The sequence below is a fragment of the Erythrolamprus reginae genome, chromosome 4 (genome assembly GCF_031021105.1).
Source record: "Erythrolamprus reginae isolate rEryReg1 chromosome 4, rEryReg1.hap1, whole genome shotgun sequence".
NCBI lineage: Eukaryota > Metazoa > Chordata > Lepidosauria > Squamata > Dipsadidae > Erythrolamprus > Erythrolamprus reginae.
Window position 1 is genome coordinate 93,645,987 of NC_091953.1, and position 25,142 is coordinate 93,671,128.

General features: G+C 39.6%; 1 protein-coding gene across 2 annotated transcripts in view; it reads left to right on the top strand.

Moving 5' to 3' along the window:
* Positions 1–25,142, top strand: part of SLC9A7 (solute carrier family 9 member A7) — an 86,836-nt gene that overhangs the window by 53,755 nt on the left and 7,939 nt on the right. The window contains exons 11-16 of one of the 2 annotated variants that reach the window (XM_070750933.1): positions 1,229–1,340; positions 4,179–4,332; positions 13,303–13,362; positions 20,319–20,382; positions 22,096–22,178; positions 23,548–23,653. In XM_070750933.1, coding sequence (XP_070607034.1) covers positions 1,229–1,340; positions 4,179–4,332; positions 13,303–13,362; positions 20,319–20,382; positions 22,096–22,178; positions 23,548–23,653 — 579 coding nt within the window. The remainder of the gene's footprint in view (positions 1–1,228; positions 1,341–4,178; positions 4,333–13,302; positions 13,363–20,318; positions 20,383–22,095; positions 22,179–23,547; positions 23,654–25,142) is intronic. The other variant, XM_070750934.1, reaches the window with a different exon arrangement.

Genomic DNA, 25,142 nt, shown 5'->3' on the forward strand with positions numbered 1-25,142 from the left:
TCCTCTTTATTTTAAATCTTCTAAACCCATTTAGGTTAGTTAGTCTAGTGCTGAACTTCTGTTGAGCATCTCTTCCGGTTAGCTTTTATATAGAAGCTCAGCTTTCAGTGTTTATAAACATCCATTCAACAAACAGTTCTGCTTAAGCACTTGCAAGTGAGCAATGTACATAGGTTAATGTACGCTTGAAAATGAGCACTTGAAAATCAAGCCGCAGTTTTGCACATGAATGCAACACGGAGCATACTCTGCATGCAAGGATTTTCCCACTTGAATTAACTTGGCAAAGAACTGCAATTTATCTTTTGCCTAATTTCCCTAAGGATCCATTAAAGTGGCTTTCATGATATGAGCAGTTTCTTAGTGACCAGTGCAGGAGGAGAATTGACTGACTGTTAATCCTATTTTTTTTCTCAACAGCAACCTTATGCTTACTGCAGATAATGAAGAACAAATAGATAGCAAGAGATGTTGGCTGTCATAGTATTGACATAGAGACTTCCCTTGTTCAAACCGGACAACAAACAGATTTCAATGGAACAGAGGCTTTCTCAGAAGTGGTTAGAATTTAAATCAGAGGTCTTCAAACTTGGCAATTTTAAGACTGGTGGACTTCAACTCACATAGCTGGCTGGAGATTCTGGGAGTTGAAGTCCACATGTTTGGGGAGCCCTGATTTAAATATTACATGTTTAAGAATAAGGAAAGGGTTTGTTACACGAGAAAGAGATGTTGTAGGATACTTATTCTTAAAATTATTAAATTAAATTGTCTGAGTTTTAATTTTAACCTTAACAAGATGTTTTACTATATTGTTTTATACCTCTTCTTTGACCCAGTACTGTTTAATAGCGCACATAGAACCAGTATTCCATGCTTTGCATTTGCTTTTTATGAGTCATTGCTTTGGTTTTGGTTCAGATTTTGTGTTTTATGATACCCTGTTTTCTCAAAGATAAGACATCCCCTGATAATAGGCCCATTCAGGCTTTTGAGCGCATGCCAATAAGGCCAAGTGCTTATTTCAGCATTCAAAAAAATATAAGACAGGCTCCTATTTTCAGGGAAACACGGTAGTCATTGACTGAAATAAGGCAATTTGATATTTGATGTAATATTTGATATTCTTAAAATTAATGAAATTACTTGAAAATAATACAAGGGATTTATATATATATATATATATGTATATATGCCTGTTGGATTCTTAACCAAAAGTTGTGGTTAGATAGCGGTTTTCCTGGGACGGGCTGCACACATCTACCCCCTCTCTTTCTTCCTGAATTTGGGTAGAAGGCACAAGATCTCCTGGAATTTTCAACATATGATGATGTTTTCAGGTAAATCAATAAGATGAAGTCAATAAATATTTCATTAGTCTTTATTATTAGTCATCAAAATATAATAATAATAATAATAATAATAATAATAATAATAATAATAATAATAATAGAATTATATTCTAACATACTGGAATCCTCAACTTAAACCATTCATTTCGTGATTGTTCAAAGTTACAATACTACTAAAAAAAGTAACTTAGGACGGTTTTTCACACTTATGACCATTGCAGCCGCCCCATGATCATGTGATCAACATTCAGCCGCTTGACAAACAGGCATGTATTTATGACAGTTATAACCTCCTGGGATCATGTGATCACTTTTTGTGACCTTCTCACAAGCAAAGTCAATAGGGAAGTCAGATTCATTTAATAACTGAGTTGCTAATTTAACGACCTCAGTAATTCACTTAACAACTGTGATAGTAAAGGTCATAAAATGGGCTGAAATTCATTTAACAACTATCCTTCTTAACAATGGACATTTTTGAGCTCATTTGTGGTCATAAGTTGAGGACTACCTGTACTCATATGTGTCATTCTTATTTTCTCCCATTGTTTTTTAGCTCTTCTGATCTTTTTTAACTTCATTGGTTGTTAAGTGTGCACTTTTATTTGTTCTTCCCTTCTCATCCCATCCCATACCAAAATGAAGAAAGATAAGTCCATTTAATCCATGTGATTTGTGGAATGTTCCCATGGCAAAATTAACACAGTTACAATTGTTTTCTGAACTAGATATCAATTCATTTCAATCATACTGAGTGACAATATATTTTTGTTTCCAAAAAGAATTCAAGAAAACAAAATAACTGCCCTATCATGCTCACAAATGCTCTTGATTTCTCAGTAACCACAATGTTTTTGTGAACCCAAATTGTGGCATTGCAGTGATCCTGGGACATCCATAGCAGGACACTTATGACCTTACACTACTGCTTCTTTTGAAGAAGCCTCAGAGTAAATAAAACATTATTTGGAATCTTTATTTTTTAATGTTTCTATGTGATCTCAGAAGTAATGTTAAAAGAAAACAATCCTAAAATATAATTATTTTTCTTGTAGCTGGTATAAGCTCTTAGAATAATATAATCACAAGTTGGAAGGGATTTTGGAGGTCTTCTACTCCAGGGATATTAAACCCAAGGCCTGAGGGCCAGATCTGGTCCACTGGATATATAGATCTGGCCCATAAGGCTGCCCTGGAAATAGTGAAAGACCGGCTCGCAGTGCCTCTGCCAGCAAAAATGGAGCTTGGGAGGGCCATATGTGCCCCTCCCAAGCTCCGTTTTCTCTAGCAAAGGGTTGCAGGAAGCTGTTATAGCAGAAAACAGAGCTCAGGAGCCTGTTTTCACTGGCAGAGTGCACAGGCCACCACAGGCGCCCCTAACACAACATCAAAACTGGTCATCCCCACCTCAGCCACATCCACCCTGATCCCTTGCGATCAAACATAACCTTCATGCGACCCTTAATGAAATTATGTTTGATACCCCTGTTCAAGTCCAAGCCCTATACCATTCTGAACAAATGCTTGTTCAGTCTCTTCTTGAAAACCTCCAGCATTGAAGCTCCCAGCTCCAGGAGGCAAGCTGTTCCACTGATTAATTGATCTGTCAGGAAATTTGTCCTAGGTTGGCTCTCTCTTTAATTATCTTCCATTCATTCCTTTTTGTCCACCACTCAGGTGCTTTGGTGAATAGATCAACTCTCTCTTCTCTGTGACAGTCTTCTCTGTGACAGTCTTCTCTTTGCTAAACTAGATATGCCTAGTTCCTGCAACACAATGACTCACACATCCGGGAAAATAATTATGACACATATTTTGACCTCTTTCAGTACAGCAAAATTTGGAGCAGATCTTCAGTATTTGGAATACCTGTCTTGGTGTGACCTAAGACTAATGTGAACTTATCTCACTGATGAAAAGATTTATTTGTTCTATTCATTTTATACCCTCCTCCCTCTCTCTCTCTCTCTCTCTCTCTCTCTCTCTCTCTCTCTGTGATTTTTTTGGTGTTTTTTGTTGTGCTCATAACCATCTCATAATTACTTTAAAAAACAGGAGACAGGTTCAGAACTATTCGTTACTAGAAGAGGTTGCACTGACATGTTTAAATAACTGTGATATGAAGAGACATCTTGAAAAATGTAGATCTACTGTGGCTCTTTCTGTCCTGTTCTTTGAAAACAATAACATTTCTTGTTAAAGTAAAAAAAAAAAAAAGAACCCTAAAGTCATGTCAAACATCTAAATAGAGCACAATGTTTATCTCTGGCAAATTAAACCAATATTCTTGGAAATCTGAAAGAACTACCAGAAGGGGAAAAAATAAGCAAGAAATGGCAGTCTTTGGGATTCAACACTGACTCCAATGGTCAATACACACAGAGACTTAAATATATCTTTAAAATACAGTATATTCTACAAGTCAAATGTTGGGATGTTAACAGCTATTGTAACTTGCGTCCAACTACTAAATTCTTCCTCAGGTTTCGTAACTTTGGGCTTTCCCATCATTTACTATGGTTTTTTTTTTTTACAAAGGTTGATTTTATAAATCACCAATTAAATGGTGGATTCATTCTACCTGCTTTGTTAATTGTTGAAAGGCTTGCATAATCTTCAACAGATACATAGTGGTTTTGAGCATCTTTTATATTTCATCATAGTAACAGATTCCCTTTCCTGGAGCTGAGAAACACTGTATGTTGGTAATTATAGATTTCATCAAGTATTAAGTGTTGCCCTTCTGTTTGGATGGAGGTACTGTATTCAAAGCATCTCTCCTCTACTGTGTGACAGACACCATCTTTTTGTCACTGTTGTCTGCAGGTCTCCGAGGAGCCATGGCATTTGCTCTTTCCATCCGGGACACTGCAACCTATGCTCATCAGATGATGTTCACCACGACCCTACTTATTGTCTTTTTTACTGTCTGGCTCATTGGTGGAGGCACAACACCCATGCTGTCATGGCTAAATATAAGGTAACCAGTCTTAATTGGAACCAACTTGTTCATAATTGACTTTTCTTAAAAAGATAAATAAAATCAGTGTTAACATAGGTATTCAAACTAGAACCGGTTTGGTCTAGTGCAGTGATGGCGAACCTATGGCACAGGTGGCACGCAGAGCCATATCTGCTGGCACTCGAGCTGTTGCTCTAGCTCAGCTCTAATGTGCATGTGTATGCTGACCATCTGATTTTTGGCTTGCACAGAGGCTCTGGGAGGGTGTTTTTGGCTTCCAGAGAGCCTCAGGGGGATGGGGGAGGGCATTTTTACCCTCCCCTGTCCACAGGGAAGCCTTTGGAGCCTGGGGAGGGTTGCCAGTGCACCCACCAGAAGTTGGGAAACAGGCCATTTCTGGCCTCCAGAGGGTCTATGGGAGGTAGGGGAAATTATTTTCACCCTCCCCAGACATTGAATTATGGGTGTGGGCACTCACGCATGCGCGGTAATGTGCACGCACTCTCTTTTGGCACCCGAGGGAAAAATGGTTTGCCATCACTGGTCTAGTGGTTAAGACACCAAGTTAGAAAACAGGAGACTGTAAGTTCAAGTCCTGCTGTAGCCATTAAAGCCAGCTGGGTGACCTTAGGCCAGTCAATCTCTCTCTCACCCAATCTATCACACAGAGGAGTTGTGGGAAAAATAAGAGGAGGAAGGCATGTTGAATATGATTGCTATCTTGATTTATTTGTAAAAATAATAATGGCATGCTGTAACTAAATAGAATAATGTACTTAGTTGCATAGGAAAAAAATAATTCATGTATTCATAAGTTTGCTTGTTTTAAAAGGTTAAACTGTTTTTGTGTATGTGGGGTTTCTTTATGGTAAAGGGAGAAGCTGAAATAGAAGATTCTTTGGTTGATTACTGGTACAAGAAAGAATTCTAAAGCAAGGAGTTGCTTGGACCAGACTCTATAGTCCACTCATAACAAAATTCCACACTTAGATATTTTCATCATTGTTCATTTCGGCAACAGAGTTCTTCGGGATTTATTTTATAAAGTGGTCAGGAAATACCCTTTCCAAACACTTAGGATTTGTTTGGATCTTTGGGGTCATTCTCTTTCTTACCCAAAGGTCTAGGACAGGGGTAGGCAAAGTTGGCTCTTCTAGGACATGTGGACTTCAACTCCCAGAATTCCTGACCTAGCATGACTGGCTCAGGAATTCTGGAAGCTGAAGTCCACAAGTCATAGAAGAGCCAACTTTGCCTGGCCCTGGTCTAGGAGAACTTTCTAGTTCCTTCTGAGCTAAATCATGGATAAAGGAGTGTGCTTCGTAAAGACACAAGCTTTTAAAGATTTGCAATATTAACCCTGTCTCCTTTTAATTAAGCTGAGTCTGTATGTAGAAGGGGAAGGGGGGGAATCATAAAAGCTGCAGGACATAAAACAATCCAGAAGATGGCAGTCATGGGCAGCTGTAATATAAAGAGAAGAGGATACAGGTAATCCTCATCTTACGACCACAACTGAGCCCAAAATTGATGTTGCTAAGTGAGAAATATGCTAAGTGAGTTTTTCCCCCTTTTATGACTTTTCTTGCCACATTTATTAAGTGAATCGGTGAAGTTGTTAAATTAGTAACACACTTCTCAAGTGCATCTGGCTTTTCCACTTTCTTAACTTGTCAGAAGGTTGTATGTGACTCCGGAACACTGCAATGGTCCTAAGCTGTCAAGCATCCAAATGTAAATAACGTGGCCACGGAGATGTTACAACAGTCATAAGTGTGAAAAATGATCACGTCCCTTTTGTCATTGCCATTGGAACTTCAAACGGACATTAAACCAGCTGTTGTAAGTCGAAGACTATCAGTGTTCTCTCTGCAGTTGAAGAATATTCTAGTTGAAGTTAACAATACCATACTTTGGCATAGTAAGAAACATAGCTGTTACTATTCCTGCTTGTCACAATGTGGAGAGAAGGGATTCTGTTTAACTGAACTTATAATTAGAGCATAAGGCTTGATGTGCATTTGAGTATTACTAGTGAAAACAAAGGATAATATTTCCAAGTGAAAAGTTATGTGCTTAGCACATTACTTGGAAATCTGATACCGTCATTTGTTATCAGGTAACCTTCTAATACAATTTTTGTGTTTACCTTGTTCAGTTACTGTATTTTTTGGAGTATAAGATGTACCTTTTTACCCCCCAAAAGAGGGTGAAAACTTGGGTGAGTCTTATATACCGAATGTAGCTAACCATCCAGCCATCCCCATCTTTTGGCCTCTGCCTCCCAGCAATTTACCTTCTTGTAGTAAACCAAACAGAGCTTGTTAAGCCAAGCAACTCATTTATCAGCTTCCTGACCTTTGGTTAATTCGAGGCCAGGTGCTAAACTGAAAGTGAAACTAACTGCAAGGGGGCAAATTGTTGGGAGGGAGATGCAGTTTTTTTATTTTCTGCTGAATTGGATACAAGGAGGTAAGTCAATAACTATAAATGTCTGTAGAATGTTCAAATTATTAGACTTATTTTTTAAAGACTGCTTTATTATTGTTCTAATCTAGACAACACAATGAAGAAGCTTTCTAAATAAATGCTTGATCTGAAGATATTGTATCTTTTTTTAAATAGCAGAGAATAACTATACTTCCAGAAAGCCACATCAATTTTATAAAGATCTGTAAAAGTATAATCAGAAATGTGGCAAATGTTGTTTTAGTATTAAGATAAGGTAGCTGAGTTAAACCCTGGCTTAGGCATGTTTGGAGTGGATCTATTGGAGTGGATAATTGGGAGGAGTTAGTGTGACTGCATTTAAGAAAACTTACTGGCATTAATATACTGCCATAATGTATATTTCTCCAATTTTTTGCTATTTCTGTGGGTCAGGCACACATGCACAGCAACATACAGCAAATGGTATATCATCTGTGCTGTTTGCTATTTGGCAAATTATTAGGATGCATAGACCTTTTTTCTTTGTTTTCCTCCCACAAAACTAAGGTGCGTCTTATACTCTGAAAAATACGGTAGATATCTTTAGCCAGTATTAATGTCCTACACAATGTTTGGCTTAACTGCTTTGAAAATTTCTTAAAGATTCTTCATTAATAAATGCTTGAAAAGAGGGAGCCCTTGTTACATCCCAGTTCATTAAGGTGGAGAATTGCATTACATTTAAGTCATGCATAAACATGAGCATTTAGCATCCAGTTATCTTTCAGATCTTCAGTTGATAACCGCCATTAGAGGAAAATAATGCTTGAACCAGGATATCCTAAACCACCATGATGCAGAAAAAAGCTGATCGACTGGTTTTGCTTATAGTTTTGACAAAGGAAATAGATGCAGCAGCAAAAATGTTTTCTGTGGCGGCACAAAGTTTGTGCTTTAAAAATCAATAATTTGAAATGACTTGTTTTTCTTAATATATACCAGAGTCTTATCACTTAGGAGCCATTCCAAGAACCTGTGCTAAATCCATAATATTACGCAGCCGCTGAATGGGTTTATATGGTAATAGTATAGGATAGTGTTGACCAGTTTACAATATTGCAATTTCAGATCATGGCTAAATAACCAACAGTAAGCAATAATTTATTGTGGCTTATTGTGATTAACTATCCAGCTAGAGAGTATATAACATCATAGTTTGGAAATGGATTTATAAACTCGGATTAGTATGATTTAGAATCTAAATTGACCAATCATAATTATGTATGTATTTATTTACTTAAAACATTTATGTAGCTGCTCATCTTATACTAAATTCTGAGTGTCTTCCAATCAATTAGTGAATACTTCATTTTAACAAATTAAACTTATGTGCAGCTATCTTGGTGCATGCTGCTAGAGACAAAGTGGATGAGAATGGCAAAGTACACAAGAAAACACACTATTATCTTAGTTTCCCTTTGGTACCTATTAATTTTTTTAAATTTAATAATCATTCAGGCTCTAATTTTATGGCTTGAAAATACTGCATGTCTGAATTGAGTCACAGTTTCATATACTGTGGTTGATGCATCAGTTGCTAGCAAATTTCGGAAAAATTCTGACAGCTGGAACTTTGAAACTGTTCAAGACAGCCTGACAAGAATTATTCAGTCAGCGAAGAACCACAGGAAAGACTTGATCTGTATTTTGGAACTTTTATTTAGTCATTTTAAAACAAAGCATTCCATAATTTTAGTTGTTTCTAAGATCTCAAGAATGACATCTTGGCTAGACGGTATAATGCCACATAGGTTTTGCATTGCCCCAGGAACTTTGTTCCAAATTTTTGAAATAAATATAACCTGTTAAATTTTATACGTACAGTATATTTCTATGTAATTGGGATTCTGGGAGCAATTTTATCCAGAATGATTTACCTTATGTTCAAGGGCAAGGACATTTCTCCCTATCATGTCAATCAGTAAACCTTGATTCAGGTATGGCTTCCCAAAAGTATGAGTCAAAACATATTCCTACTGGGTTTTTTCCCCTACACAAGATTCCTTCTTAAGAGGAGGATGATTGTGGTGAAAAATGTAACTAAGATATCTGATGCAAGAGGCACTTTCTTTGGCAAAACACTGGAATTACGATGAAAGAAAATGCCACAACATTACCTTGTTGCCAGATTTTTCCATTTCTATAGAGAAGACAGCAGGAAAGCAAATACAGTCATCAAATAACAACCCTTTGTTTAGTGACTATTCAAAGTTATAACAGCACCAAAAAAAGCGACATGACCATTTTTCACACTTACAATGGTTGCAGAATGGTCACATGATCAAAATTTACCAGTATACACTTGGCAACTTCCATGCATTTATGATGGTTGTTTGGTGATGTAGTCACGTTCTGGGATGGGGTGGGTTCTACTTAGCTTCCCTACTGGTTCACATTGCGACGGATGTGCACATCACTTCCCAAAAATGACCTTCTGCGTATACACAGACGTTTTTGCGCATACGCAGAGAGCGTTTTGGCAATCTGCAGTGACTGGAGGACCAGTTCAGGAGCGTGGACCACCAGTCATTGCTGCCAGTTCAGCGAGCGGTGCCAAATTTCTGCTACCGGCAGCAACCCACCATTGTTTTGTGACCTTCTGACAAGCAGAGTCAAAGGGAAAGCCAAATTCACTTAACCATATTTACTAACTTAACAACTGCAGTGACTCACTGAACAACTGTGGCAAGAAAGGTCCTAAAATGGGGCAAAACTCAGTTAACAATTGTCTTGTTTATCAACAGAAATTTTGGACTCAGTAGTGGTTGTAAGCCAGGATTATTTCTATAAATCAATGATGGCGAACCTATGACACAGGTGCCACAAGTGGTATGCGGAACCATATCAGCTGGCACGTGAGCTGTTGCTCTAGCTCAGCTCCAACATGCATGTGTGTGCTAGCCGGCTGAATTTTGGCTCGCACAGAGGCTCTGGGAGGACATTTTTTGGCTTTCAGAGGGGATGGGGGAAGGTGTTTTTATCGTCCCACAGCTCCAGGGAAGCCTTTGGAGCCTGGGGAGGGCGAAACATGAGCCTACTAGGTCCACCCAAAATTGGGAAACAGGCCGTTTTCGGCCTCCATAGGACTTCTGTGGGATGGGGGAGGCTGTTTTTGCCCTCCCTGGACATTGAATTATGGGTGTGGGCACTTGTGCATGCGCACACGCTCTTTTGGCACCTGAGGAAGAAAAAGTTTGCTATCACTGCTATAAATCATGTAGCTCGGACACATTTCAAAGATGGGTTACATTCCTTCTCTACGTTTTTGGTGTGGCTGCTGAACTCTTTGCATCCTGAGTAATAAAATACCATGATATTATGTTGCACCCAAATCAGGGGTGGGTTCCTCCCAGTTCGGATCAGTTTGCCTGAACCGGTAGTGACCTGCTGGCGATGTCACAATGACGTCACCGATCCAGTTTGGTCCATGCCTGTCTATGGGGGCCGCCATTATTTATTTATTTATTTAAATTTAATTTTTTATTCTGAGCATGTGCAGAAGCCAAGTTTCCGGCACTGTGCATGTGGTCGCCATCTTGTTTTTTGCTCCCCTCCCGGATTTTTTTGGCATTACACATGCATACAATGCACCAACTGCTACATTATAACCAGTCTCTGGATTTTAACCAATACAATGTACTTCTTAGATGAGGATCTGGCCTGAATGAAATAAAAAAACTGTTACCTATTGTTGTGATTCAGCCTGAGGCTCCTCAGGGACCGTCTGGATCTCTGCCGGATCCATGCCCAGAGGAGGAGGACAGTGAACAGGAGGGGGAGGACCAGGCAGACGGGGGAGAGGAACGTCAGGAAGAGGAGGAGGGAGAGCAGCCTGAGACCCCCGGGGGGGCCTCTCCCCAGCTAGTAGCCTGGATTCATTGGATGAAGGCGCACAGGCTATAATAGACATGAGGCAGCGACGAGCAGCTCAAAGACGGGGCCAATTAGAAAGTATTTCCATCCCTGACTTGGCAACAGCTGGGTTTGGGTGTGGTTCTCCTCAGCAGGGTTGAAAAGGCAGGCCCGCCCCTTACAGTCTTGTGGAGAGTTATCAATTGGGAGTCCTGTGACCTTGCTTCGATTCTCGGCGTCTCTGATCTTGGCTTGTGGCCTAGAAGTCTGGAAGACTTGGGGGAGGCGTGGGTTTTATTATCTCCAGCGTTGTTTTTGCCAGCAAGAATCCTGTTTTATTGCCTGGCCTTCGTGAAACCTCTGTGAAGCTTCATAGTGTTCCTGTCTGTAAGAACAGTTTTTGTTACCTGTGTTTGCTTTGAATTATATAAACTGCCGTTGCTTTTTACCAGTATGTCTGATACTCTTTTTGGTTGGTATTGGCGTCTGGGGGGACCCAGAGTGAACACCTATAATGGTCCATTGCAGGTGTCCTTGACTTATAAGGCTAGATCCCAAAGCTTGTTGCTAAGCAAGACGGTTAAGTGAATCTTGTCCCATTTTATGATGTTTCTCCCCACAGTTGTTAAGTGAATCACTGAGGTTGTTAAGTTAGTTACATGGTTGTTAAGTGAATGGTTTAATGTTTCCAAATGTAAAATAATCCACTTGGGGAAAAGGAATCCTCAATCTGAGTATTGTATTGGCAGTTCTGTGTTAGCAAAAACTTCAGAAGAAAAGGATTTAGGGGTAGTGATTTCAGACAGTCTCAAAATGGGTGAACAGTGCAGTCAGGCGGTAGGGAAAGCAAGTAGGATGTTTGGCTGCATAGCTAGAGGTATAACAAGCAGGAAGAGGGAGATTATGATCCCACTATATAGAGTGCTGGTTAGCACATTTGGAATACTGTGTTCAGTTCTGGAGACCTCACCTACAAAAAGATATTGACAAAATTGAACGGGTCCAAAGACAGGCTACAAGAATGGTGGAAGGTCTTAAGCATAACACGTATCAGGAAAGACTTAATGAACTCAATCTGTATAGTCTGGAGGACAGAAGGAAAAGGGGGGGGGCATGATTGAAACATTTAAATATGTTAAAGGGTTAAATAAGGTCCAGGAGGGAAATGTTTTTAATAGGAAAGTGAACACAAGAACAAGGGGACACAATCTGAAGTTAGTTGGGGGAAAGATCAAAAGCAACATGAGAAAATATTACTTTACTGAAAGAGTAGTAGATCCTTGGAACAAACTTCCAGCAGACGTTGTAGATAAATCCACAGTAACTGAATTTAAACATGCCTGGGATAAACATATATCCATCCTAAGATAAAATATAGAAAATAGTATAAGGGCAGACAAGATGGACCATGAGGCCTTTTTCTGCCGTCAGACTTCTATGTTTTTATGTTTCTATGAATTTGACTCCTCCATTCACTTTGTTTGTCAAAAGGTTGCAAAAATCACATGAACCTGGAACACTGCAACCATCATAAATACGAACCAGTTACCAAGCATCTGAATTTTTATCACGTTACCGTGGGGATGTCACAATAGTCATAAGTGTTATAGTTATGGTTATTTTTTAGTCACTAAATGAACTGTTATAAGTCAAGAACTACCTGTATTTGAATGATCATACGAGGGTCCTTCAGCAGTTCAAGCTGAAGCTTCCTCTGCAGGAAACATTTATTGAGTGACTGCTATAAACACAGATTTTTTTAAATGTTCACAGTTCACTCTTCTTAATATTACAAAGTTAAGGAGAAAACAGTAGAAATGCTTTGATGTTGGTCAAGCAAGCAGGCATCCAGAGGGAAGGATTACTGAAGAACAAATCAGAAAACACAAAAACAGCTGAAAAACTCAGGAAAGTAGGTTGCCACTACAGGAAGCAAGGACCTGGAAAGAAGATGGTCGCATTCCATAAAAGCATAAAGAGAAAGACAAAAGTGACTCTGAAACGAGTAGAAACAATGAGCCTAGGAATGAAATGAAGAATTATGGGAAAGCTATCCATTATAAGTACCTCTGATTAGTAATTATAACAGGTTTTTAGCTCAAGTTTGTTTTTTGTTTGTTTAGTAGGGTTGATGAAGGCTTGTATTTCATTATGTGAAAATTTGTAAACTTAAGGCAGGAAGTCATCAAGACTTCCAGCTTTTATCTCCATCCTTGGTCTCCACATTCCATTGGAGGAGAAGTGGGTGGTAGGGAGAGGGGGAAACGAATGAATGAACCCTGGTTACGGATCAAAGACATTTGAAAGGGTTTGCTTGGTACCCTTACTTTCTTTGAATGATAACCACAATCATGCTTGATAGTTTACTGAGTTACTGAATATTATCTTTTTAAAAAACTGTTATTTTTGATTTTTATACTTTGATTGATATATTTTGATGATATTTTGTTTCGGGTAAAGCAGTCCTAGATCAAACAACATGGAAAGGCAATTTCTTTTCTTTTTTTATGTATATTTCTTTTTTATTATTTATTAGTTCTGCTTGTATGCTGCCCAACTCCCAAAGGACTCCGGGCGGCTCACAGCCAAAAAATTAAAGTATAAGTATTTTATAAGTAAATCAATTCCATTTTTGTGCTATACTAGAGTCGGTGCATATGTTCCATCGGTGGATGAGATGAATGAAAGCCGCTTGCTGTATTTCAGGTGACCAAACAAAATGACTTTAACCTGGTGCTTGGCTTTCTTCATTTTTCTAATCTCAAGCGTATGCATTCTTTGTCTGCTGTTGCATGTCTCTCCCTTAATGCTGCAGACTTTTTACCATTCTTTGTTTTTCTGCAAATTTTGCTACCTGTGAATTGAAAAAAATACTATTGTCATTCTTCATGATGAAAAGCAACTGAAAAAAGTGCAGAAACTCACAAGCAACCATAAGTGTGTTAGGAGCTAACTCCTTTAAAAATCAGATTGCATTTATTATCTTGTCACAAACTCCACTTCAACTTCTTTACATTATCTGACTTTGACCAAACCAGGTTATTCTTCTACAGGTGAATCTCGAAAAATGTGAATATTGTGCAAACGTTCATTTATTTCAGTAATGCAACTTAAAAGGTGAAACTTAATATATGAGACTCATATATTATAGTACAAGCTGATTTGTCATAATTGTGATGATTATTAAACAGCTCCTTAAAACCCCAAATCCATAATAAAAAAATGTTTCACCAACACTCCACGGCCTGCACTGGCTGCCGATCAGTTTCCGGTCACAATTCAAAGTGTTGGTTATGACCTATAAAGCCCTACATGGCATCGGACCAGAATATCTACGACACCACCTCCTGCCGCACAAATCCCAGTGGCCGATTAGGTGGGCTGGCGGGACCCAGGGGAAGAGCCTTCTTTGTGGCGGCCCCGGCCCTCTGGAATCAACTCCCTCCAGAGATTCGAATACCCCCACTCTCCTCGCCTTCCGTAAAATGCTGAAGATCCACTTTTGTCACCAGGCGTGGGGATAATTACCATCTTTCCCCCTTTTTATTATATTTTTTGCCTTACTGCATGATAGATTAGGTTGAATGTGTGTGACTGCATAGTTAGGGGTTTTATTATGTTATTAATGTCTTTTTAAATGAATTTAATTTTTTATTATTAGATTCGTAATGTATTGAATTACTGCTATGCTGTGAGCCACCCTGAGTCTTCGGAGAGGGGCGGCATACAAATCTAATAAACTATAACTATAATTATAATTTCAGAAAATTAGAATATTGCATGCAATCAATAAAAGAAGGATTGTACATAGAATGATATTGGACCCCTGAAAAGTATCAGAATGCATATGTACTCAGTGCTTGGATTGGGACCTTTTTGCAGCTTTTATTTATTTATTTATTCATTCATTCATTCATTCATTCATTCATTCATTCTTCTATGCCACACTTCTCAACCAACTGAGGGCGGCAATTACTGCCTAAATGTGGCTTGGAATGGAAGCTCTCAACCTGTGGCACTGCTGAGGTATTATGGAAGACCAAGATGCTTTAATAATGGCCTTCAACTCTTCTGCATTGTTCAGTCTTATGTCTCTCATCTTTCTCTTGGCAATGCCCCATAGATTCTCTATGCGGTTCAGGTCAGGTGAGTTTGCTGGCTGATCAAGCACAGTGGTCCCACAATCATTGAACCAGGTTTTGGTGCTTTTGGCAGTGTGGGCAAGTGCCAAGTTCTGCTGAAAAATGAAGCCATCATCCTCATAATGCTCATTTGTGGACGGAAGCATAAAGTGCTCCAAAATCTCCCAGTAGATGGCTGTATTGACCCTGGACTTAATGAAGCATAGTGAATCAACACCAGCAGATGACATGGCTCCCCAAATCAACACAGACTGTGGAAACTTTTGCATCTCATTTGGAAAACAAGGACCCAGAGTATGGAGGAAGAATAGAGAGGCACACACAGCAAGATGCTTGAGGTCCAGTGTGACGTTTTCACAGTCTGTGTTGGTTTGGGTAACCATGTCATCTACTAGTGTTGGTTCACTGTGCTTCATTAAGTCCAGTGCAGCCATCTACTAGGAGATTTTGGAGCTCTTCATGCTTCCTTCCGCAGACAAGCTGAAGGCCACTATTGAAGCATCCTGGACTTTCATAACACCTCAGCAATGACACAGGCTGATAGCTTTCATGCCACATTGCGTTGAGGCTGTAATTGCTGCAAAAGGATCCCAAACCAAGTATTGAGTACTTGCTTATACTTTTCAGAGGTCCTATGTTGTTCTATATACAATCCTTCTTTTATTGATATTTAATTTTCTGAGATGGATGATTTGAGGTTTTCATGATCTGTACCCCATAATCATCACAATTATGACAAATCATGGCTTGAACTATCTTGCCTTGCATGAGTCTCATCCCTATATTAGGTTTCACCTTTTAAGTTGCATTACTGAAATAACTGAACTTTTACACGATATTCTAATTTTTTGTCTCACCTGTAAATCCCGAGGAGGGTTAGGGTTTTTTACATTTTTGGCATGAAGAATTTATCCTTAAACAACTTTAGTCAATTTGTAGGTGAAAGTCAGTAGTGGGTTCTAAACCCTTAATAATGGTTTGTGCATGTGTTTGCGACACTGCTGCACATGCACAAAAGCATCTGTGCAGAAGCATCCCAGGTGCTCCCACTGCTGACATCAACCGGTTCACAGAACTGGGCCAAACTGGGAGCAACCCACTGCTGGTAGAAGGGGGTATTCTAAAGAAATGGATTTGAGAATAATAATAATTCAATTGGCAGCCACAGATTATAGGTACAGTGGTACCTCTATCTAAGAACGCCTCTACTTAAGAACTTTTCTAGATAAGAACTGTGTGTTCAAGATTTTTTTGCCTCTTCTTAAGAACCATTTTCTACTTAAGAACCTGAGCCCGGAAAAATTTCCCAGGAAATTTGAGAGTGCCACAAAGGCCCAGCCAGATTCCTGCCTTTAATCCCGGCCATCTCGGGCTTTTCTGGGCTGCCAGAGGAGCCTGTCAGTGGCGCTTAAGGAGGTTTGGGCAGCCCAGAGCGAACAAAGTATTTTTCTTTCTCTGGGTGCTTGGAGATGGAATAAACCTCTGCCAGCGCCCAGAGAAAAGAAAAGCTCCATTTGCTCTGGGCAGCCCAGAGCAAATGGAGCATTTTCCTTTCTCTGGGCACTTGGAGAGGGAATGAACCACTTCGCTGTGGTGACTCCCTCACACTGCCTCCCATACACCCGGCGCAAGATTGCTTCCAGGAGCGTCTGGGTGCAGAAAGGCAAAATGGGTGCTGAATCAAATTCCAAGCTTTTATTTTTTTCCTAATGGGTTTGCACACATTATTTGCTTTTACAATTATTCCTATGGGAAAAATTGCTTCTACTTACAAACTTTCCTACTTAAGAACCTGGTCACGGAATGAATTAAGTTCTTAAGTAGAGGTACCACTGTATATAGATTGCAGATTTAATTGGTTTTTGAATAGCTAATAATTATATTTTTGGGAAATCTAAGTAATGTTCCACTGGCTTGCATTTTTCCATGTTCATTTTTTTCTGTAGGTGTAGCTATGGATTATATGGATGTTGTAGTTCTGAAATTTAAATCCCTGCCAAATACAAGGATTTAGAAATTCACTTTTGCTTATCTTGTTATAAGAAAACATGAAATAAAATAACCAAACTCTTTGAGTAAACTATAGTTTTGTACTGATTATAAATAACTATTACATAAATAAAAACACAGTTTGCATGCCAGGCATCAGAAAAAAGAGGTGGGTGTTTATGATTTTGGAAGGCTGCCTTCCAAATTTTTGCCAAATATGTTCTACAATCAGATGGAACAGAAAGAAAGTTCTGCCCAATTTGTATTGGGGAACGCTCTCATTCAGATAACCTGGTTTGAATTATTGTTACCACTCAAAGTTTGGCTTTTGATGCACAAATAAAACCAAAGTTTTATGGTCCTTGGTTATGATCTACAAATAAAATCAATACGCCCAGAGTCATTATATACGAGATAGGCAGCCAATACCTTTCATAATAAATAAAATTGCCAAAGGTCTTCTGGAATTAGAATAGAAGCACAGTAACACTTAGCAATTGCTATCTTACCAGACACTTTCTGCTACTTTGTATATTCCCTAAGTAATTGTATTTAAATATGAATTCATAGATGTTGCTAGTTTAGGAGGCCCAAACTGGTCTGAAAAAGAGAGTTTGTTGTCTTCCTCCTATTCTATACACATAAACTGCAGTCTAACCTAGATTAAAATCCAATTGCCTTCAGTTGTGTATAATGAAGGATCCTAACTGTTCCCCTTAGGCCTTTACTTATCAGTACAGATTGCCACTCAGGGCCCCAAGAATTATATTGCAATTATATATCGGGGTTGCAAGCCAGATGACAATATCTTGCTCTTCAAAACCACAGATTTAGCCTTATGTTTCAGTTTCATGTTCCGCAATTTAGCTGGGTGGATATGAAACCGTGGAAAGCTATATATGGATAAACTGAAAATATAGTTTATTCAAAATGATTAGGGTAGTAAGTGAACAGAAAATCATAGTGGAAAGTTTTATTTGTTTGTGGTGAGTCATAGAGGGACAGAGAAATATAAGATATGTTTTAAAATATTTCACTGTATTAAGTTAAAACATTACTACAAAAAATCCTCTTTCAGTTAAGAATGATATCAGCCATATTCCTTGCCTTTGACAACAAATTTGCCTTGGGTTTTAATTTTTGTTGTTGTTGGTTGGGTTCTAAACATCACTGATGGGGTGTGCTACTGCTGAGTGATCTTTTCATGCTTACAAGATTTCTACTTCCTTAAAATAACTACTTGCTTATGGTGTATTTTCCTACAGCATTGATTGAACTGTTGGCTTTCTGTGCAATCAGTTCTTCAGTCTTTATTTCACGTCTGTTAACCAAATTCCTCAAAGAAGCCTCTACAGAATTGATGTCGTCACTAAAGACTTCCTGTCACATTCTTCTAAACTCTGGGGACTGATTTGGAACCATGGCATAAGTCAGGGGCGGATTGCTCCTACCACCAGTACTGGTGCGCTGCGTGCGCAGCTTCGGATGTCTTGTGTGTGTGCGCACGCACATCCCGGCGTGATCTACATGGGTTTACCTTTGAAGAGTGTTCGGAAACTTCAACTCGTCCAAAATGCAGCCGCACGAGCAGTCTTGGGCCTTCCAAGAAATGCCCACATCTCACCATCACTCCGCAGACTGCATTGGCTACCAATCTGTTTCCGGACACAATTCAAAGTGTTGGTTATGATGTATAAAGCCCTACATGGCATAGGACCAGACTATCTCCGAGACCGCCTTCTGCCGCACGAATTCCAGCGACCGGTGAGGTCCCGCAGAGTTGGTCTCCTTAGGGTCCCATTGACCAAACAATGTTAGCTGGCGGGACGTAGGTGAAGAGCCTTCTCTGTGGGGGCCCCGGTCCTCTGGAATCAGCTCCCTCCGGAGATTCGCACTGCCCCCACCCTCCTCGCCTTCCGGATGCGTTTAAAAACTCATCTTTGCCGCCAGGCCTGGGGTTCCTTAGATCTTCCCCCCTGACCAATGAATGCTTTAGTTTGATCGTTGAATGAATGATATTGATGGTTTTTTTAATTAGAATTTTAAAGACTGTTTTTTTTAATGTATTAATTGGATTGCTATTATTGTTTTTCTGCACATGCTGTGAGCTGCCCCGAGCCCTCGGAGAGGGGCGGCATACAAATCCAATTAAATTAAAAATAGATAGATAGATAGATAGATAGATAGATAGATAGATAGATAGATAGATAGATAAATTTTGCTTCTATGCATGCGCAGGAAACAGAATCCTGTGGGGGGGCGGGGGCGCGCGCAAGGTTTTAGCGATTTTTTTGCTCCCACGCATGCGCAGAAGTCTCCACTGAAGTCTCATGCACGTCCCCTCACAGGATTTTGCTTCCTGCGCATGGTGAGACATGCAGATGAGCACAGAAGACACTCAAAGCTGTGCTCATTACTGGTATAAGTACAGGAGCTGGTATGTGTGTGTGTGTGTGTGTGTGTGTGTGTGAGAGAGAGAGAGAGAGAGAGAGAGAGAGAGAGAAATGTGTGTGTGAGTGTGAACAGGGTGAATTCAGTAGAGTGGCTGCTTCTCTCCTGATCCTGAAACCCTACAGTCCATGCTGTAGGTAGCAATATCAACACCTGAAGGCAAATTTGGTGCCATGCTCCTGATATTCACTTTCTTCTATTGATAACTGTACAGCAGGGGGGGGGGGGGGCAACCTTGGGGATTTTAAGGCCTGTAGACTTCAACTTTCAGAATTCCTCACCCAGCATGAGAAGTTGATGTCCACAGCAGGGGCAGGTTCCAGTTGAATTTTGCTATCGGTGCACATTTGCACAAGTGTCCCACCACATGATTTCACTTCCCTGCATGCTCAGGAACTACATTTAAAGCCGAAACACAGCTGAAGAGCTTCTCAGCTGTGCTTTGCACGAAGAACAAAAGTCAGCATTAAGACGAGGGCGGGCAGGAGAACTTCGTCTGACATGGAGATGTCAGGGGGGGGGGAAGTCACTGAAAATTGTGTCATCAGTAGGTTCATATCAGTGTGGTGCTCTAGACTGCATTGGTAGGAACCCAGCACTTGGTCCACAGGACTTAAGGTTGCCACGATTGGGCACCCCTGCCCTACAGTCTTTCAAGGCCAGACAACTCATTTCCTTAATTAATAGCAATAATGATTAGAAATTATAATCCAGATAGGTGCTCAGTTGAGTCTTCTCTTAATAAATGTGATTGTCTTATTTAAACAATGAGAAAGCTGATGAAGAGTCTGCAATAGTCAAACAAGCACTCTCTTTCTACAAAATATTGATAGCTTTAGCATAATGGAGTGGCATTTTACTGAGGTTGTTTAAAAAACACACTACTATCCTGAAATTAGAATATTAGAGCAGAAGTACAGTAATATTTAACAATCATCATATTACCGGACACTTTCTGGTATTCTTTGCACTATGCATACCTACACTATGCTACATCTTTTCCACTAGCCTCAAGCCCAGCGGAAAAAGTATTAATTCAGTTAATTATCTCATGCTCTTTGTTTCCCGATATTTCTACAGAGTTGGAGTTGACCCTGATCAAGACCCTCCACCCAACAATGACAGCTTCCAAGTCTTACAAGGAGTAAGTAGCTAACTTTTTCAATAGGTCAGAGATAGTCCTATACAAACATGTTTGAGCCGGGTTTCCTGCCTAAGCAGAGGGTTAGACTAGAAGACCTCCAAGGTCCTTTCCAACTCTGTTATTCTATTCTGTTTTAAATATTGGAGCAGTGCTATTTTATTGTACTATTTTATTGTGAGTTGGACTAAGGAGAAATTTCCTAAGGCTGAGACCCATCATGTTGGCCATGACCACCCGGTCACATGACCAAGCCACGCTCACCAAGCCACTCCCACAGAACCGGTAGGGAACATTTTTGGATTTCACCACTGGAACAAAATCTTCAGCACCTTCCAGAAGAGTTTTGGAGTGAGAACCATTCTAATGTCTGAGGGAATGATGTTCCAGACAGAGAGGGAGCCACCATGGAAAACCTGTCTTCTGGATCCCACTAAGTGTATCACCCTAGGGCAGGGGTAGGCAAAGTTGGCTCTACTATGACTTGTGGACTTCAACTCCCAGAATTACTGAGACAATCATGCTAGCTCAGGAATTCTGGGAGTTGAAGTCCATATGTCATAGAAGAGCCAACTTTGCCTACCCCTGCCCTAGGGAATGGGACTCACAACATTCCTTGTCTTCCTGCTCTGGTGGGTCAGGTAGATATGACTGGCAAGAAATGGTTCCTCGGATAACTTAGTCCAAAGACATGAAGGGCTTGAATTGCACCCAGAAGCAAATCAGCAACCAATGCAGCTCCCACAGGAGAGCTAATACACGTGCACACCGAGGTCTACACAAAACCATGTGGGCTGCTGCATTTTGCACCAACTGGAGCTTCCGGATGCTCTTTAAGGGCAACCCCATACAGAGCATGTTGCAATAATCAAGATGGCATGAGTGAATGTGGGTGGGGTGAGCAAGTGGCCAGAAAGCAGTGGGTGGGACGGGCAGCAGGAGGGTGAATGAGCAAAGCAGGCAGGCAGGGCAATGGGCAGACGTGGTGTGGCCAGTCAGAGGTGCTATTCAGTGAATCAGTTAAAATTTCCGCTACCAGTTTGGACAAACCATTCTGAATCGGCTGAATACCATATCTGATTGTAGCCCTCATCTGGTTTCATTTTCTAAACATGTCTGTAGGTTTTAAGTTTTTCTAAACATGTCTGTAGGTTTTACATTTCTGCTCCCTTTGAAAAGAAAAAGTCTCCTGGAAAATTATTGCCATTGATCAGTTTTGTTTTTGGTTATGTTATTCTTTAAATTTAGTATGCATACTCTCAGGGGTACGGGAAGAGTTTGGCGGGGGTACGCATTCAGAAAAGTTATGAAATACATTTTGCCTTTTCCAACTTCATATTTATGTGAAGTTGCTTTTTCAGCATTGGTAGACATTATGTCGAAAAAAAGGAACAGACTATTGGACGTGGAACTGCATCTCAGATTAAAATTAACAACTAGGGAACCAAATTATGATGATCTGTCATCTCAGCACAAACCATTTCATCCTTCTCATTGATCCAAATAAATGTTATTTATAATATAACTTTTATTTATATTTTATTATGAATAATTTTATTTTTCATTTATTATTATGTTGTGTATGCACCAAAAAAAGAAAAAAGAAATATATGTTATTCAAATGCATCCATTGTTTTTGACGAGGGGTACTAAGCGTTACGAAAATTATTTATTTGATAATGTTCTTTGCATAACAAAATGGTCTTTCCTGTCCAGGATGGTCCAGATGCTGAACGAAGGAATCGGACAAAACAGGAAAGCGTATGGATCTTCAGGCTTTGGTACAGCTTTGACCACAAGTATCCTTTTCAGACTTTTAATAAGCAAAATTCTATGCAATTTAAGAAGCAATTGTAAAACTGCCAATCCTTGTCTGGTCTGAGCAGTAAAAACAACTACTACTAAATGAAGTAGCTAAATGAATTACTCTTATTGTGAGCAAAAACAAATATGGCCCATTCCTCCAAGTGGTACAAGACAGAATTTGTGAGCGTCAAGGGAAACATTCTGAAGCCATATCGCATCTCAGACATTAACACCCTTGAAAATGTCCAAAGATACTTCACCAGAAGAGCCCTTCACTCATCCACTCGAAACAGAATATCCTACGAGACTAGACTTTCAATCCTGGGCCTAGAAAGCTTAGAACTAAGATGCTTTAGTATTAACACTTAAATGCCTAAGTATTTCCAACAAGATTATATGCTGCAATGTCCTGCCTGTCGGCGACTACTTCAGCTTCAACCACAACAACACAAGAGCACACAACAGATTTAAACTTAATATTAACCGCTCCAAACTTGACTTAAAAAATACGACTGCAGTAACCGAGTTGTCGAAATGTGGAACTCATTACTCCATAGTGTCATCCCCAAACCCCCAACACTTTACCCTTAGAATGTCCACGGTTGACCTCTCCAGATTCCTAAGAGGTCAGTAAGGGGCATGCATAAGTGCACTAGAGTGCCTTCCGTCCCCTGTCCTATTGCTCTCCTATATTTCCTATACCTTTCTTCTATTCCTATATCTCTTCTTCTATTCTTTCATTTGATATATTTTATTCCTATATCTTCTCTTCTATTCTTTCTTAGATATATTTTACTATGAGTATATCCTCTATAACCTTCATTATGTATTTTTCTATGTGTCTACCCAATAAAACCCTCATTGTGTAATGGACAAAATCAATCAATCAATCAATATGTTATTCTGCATCTTCCAGATTCAGTTCAGAAAGTTGGTCGAGGCCACCTTACGGTTGTTGACTGTACTTGAGTACATTACTGCTGAATTTAACTGTTACCCTCAGGATGCCTATATTAATCTTGAAACTAACATTTATTCATGGAAATTGGTTTATAAATAGTTTTCACAGATGGTTCCTTCACTAGTTGCACAGCTTGTTTTTACACTGTAGACAGTTTAATGTGCTCTGAAGGCCTCTTTATTTATTCAGCTCTATGATGTGGCTGATGGTTGATTATCTTTTGTCCTGTGGATTCTTCATTTTCCTTTTCCTTGTAATGCCCGATACCTGGTGGCAAACTCTATTCATAATTCATAGTTCAGTACAAGAATGGGCTGAAATTACTGTATCAAATAATAGTAGTTTGAAGGATTTGCATATGGTTCCTTGATAGATGTATTTTCCTTAATGAAATGTGGCAGATACCTCAAGCCCATTCTGACCCACAGTGGTCCACCTCTCACAACAACTCTTCCAGGTTGGTGTGGATTGGTAGCTCGTTGTTTAACTACTCCCCAGGTTTATGAGGTAAGTGCATTTTGTTGCCTGCCAAATTCTTAAGTAGCATCAAATTTGGGGGACAGGGGAACTGAGTGAGTAAATATTCCAAGAAACAATGATGCAATTTTAATAAAGTTTGCTTGCACATCTGGCCAGAAATGGGTTGTATTGAGTAGCAACCCTTTGAGATAAGTAAGTTGGAAAAACAGACAAGGTAAAAGGTTCTTTTATTGTTGTAGGGTAGAGGAACAAATTTTGAAATCCTATCAGAATTTCTCTCCCCCTATTTATACCAAACAAAATCAAGGTGAGGTTGTTTTGAGGGTTGGATTTTTTTCTCTCTCATATTTTTGCTCTTTCTCTGGACTGAGTCATATTTTCTGAAACTCTCCCCCTCCCTTAGCAGTTCACACTTTCTTTTCCCACTTACAAGGCCTGGTCTACATTTCTTTCACACCGTGTCCTGCCCCCACCTCTCATTAGAATCATGCATACATTTTACCTGACCTGCAAATGTATCTGTTTTGATGTAGAATAGTTTGGAAATTATGCATGGCTACTCTGGTACTGTTCAGTTATGGGAGTGTGTTAGTCCAATGAGTGTTGTTATTAGTGAAGCAAATAGAAGTAGATACTTCTCAAGTGAATTTAAGAGATCTTATCTGCAAGAATGTAAGGAATCGGAGAGGCCAGCGTCAGGTTATTTTTGGAACATTTTCAAATCCCCTGGGATCTAGATGGATTGTTTTCCTCTGCCTCCAAAGAATGTTTTGGATTACTGGGACTGGGAGTCTGTGTTAAGTTTTCACATGGTTTTTCTAGTTAATATTGAATATGGAAATTAAGTGAAGAATTTAGTATAAAAGGAAAAGATATCCCTACCATTACACTATATTTTTGATAAAACTGTAACTTAATCTAAAACAAAATATTTTTAGGAAAGCGGAAATAAAGAATGCAATTTTAGGTTTCCTCTTCGTGTAATCACTTTGGGAAGAAATGAAGAGAACAAATGTGCTGGCCTTTTGGGGAAAACAGGGAAAGGATCTTTAGAGAATAATACAATGATGTTATTTATTTATTTATTTATTATTTATTTATTATTTATTTATTTTATTTATTAAATTTGTATGCCGCCCCTCTCCGTAGACTCGGGGCGGCTCACAGCAGTAATAGAAAAAAAATATACAATACAAATCTAATAATTAAAACTAAAAACCCCTAATTTAAAAAACATGCACACAACATACCTTACATAAACAATATAGGCCTGGGGAAGTTATCTCAGTTCCCCCATGCCTGATGACAGAGGTGGGTTTTAAGGAGCTTATGAAAGTCGAGGAGGGTGAGGGCAATTCTGATCTCTGGGGGGAGTTGGTTCCAGAGAGTCGGGGCCACCACAGAGAAGGCTCTTCCCCTGGGTCCTGCTAAACGACATTGTTTAGTCGACGGGAACTGGAGAAGGCCAACTCTGTGGGACCTAACTGGTCGCTGGGATTCTTGCGGCAGAAGGCGG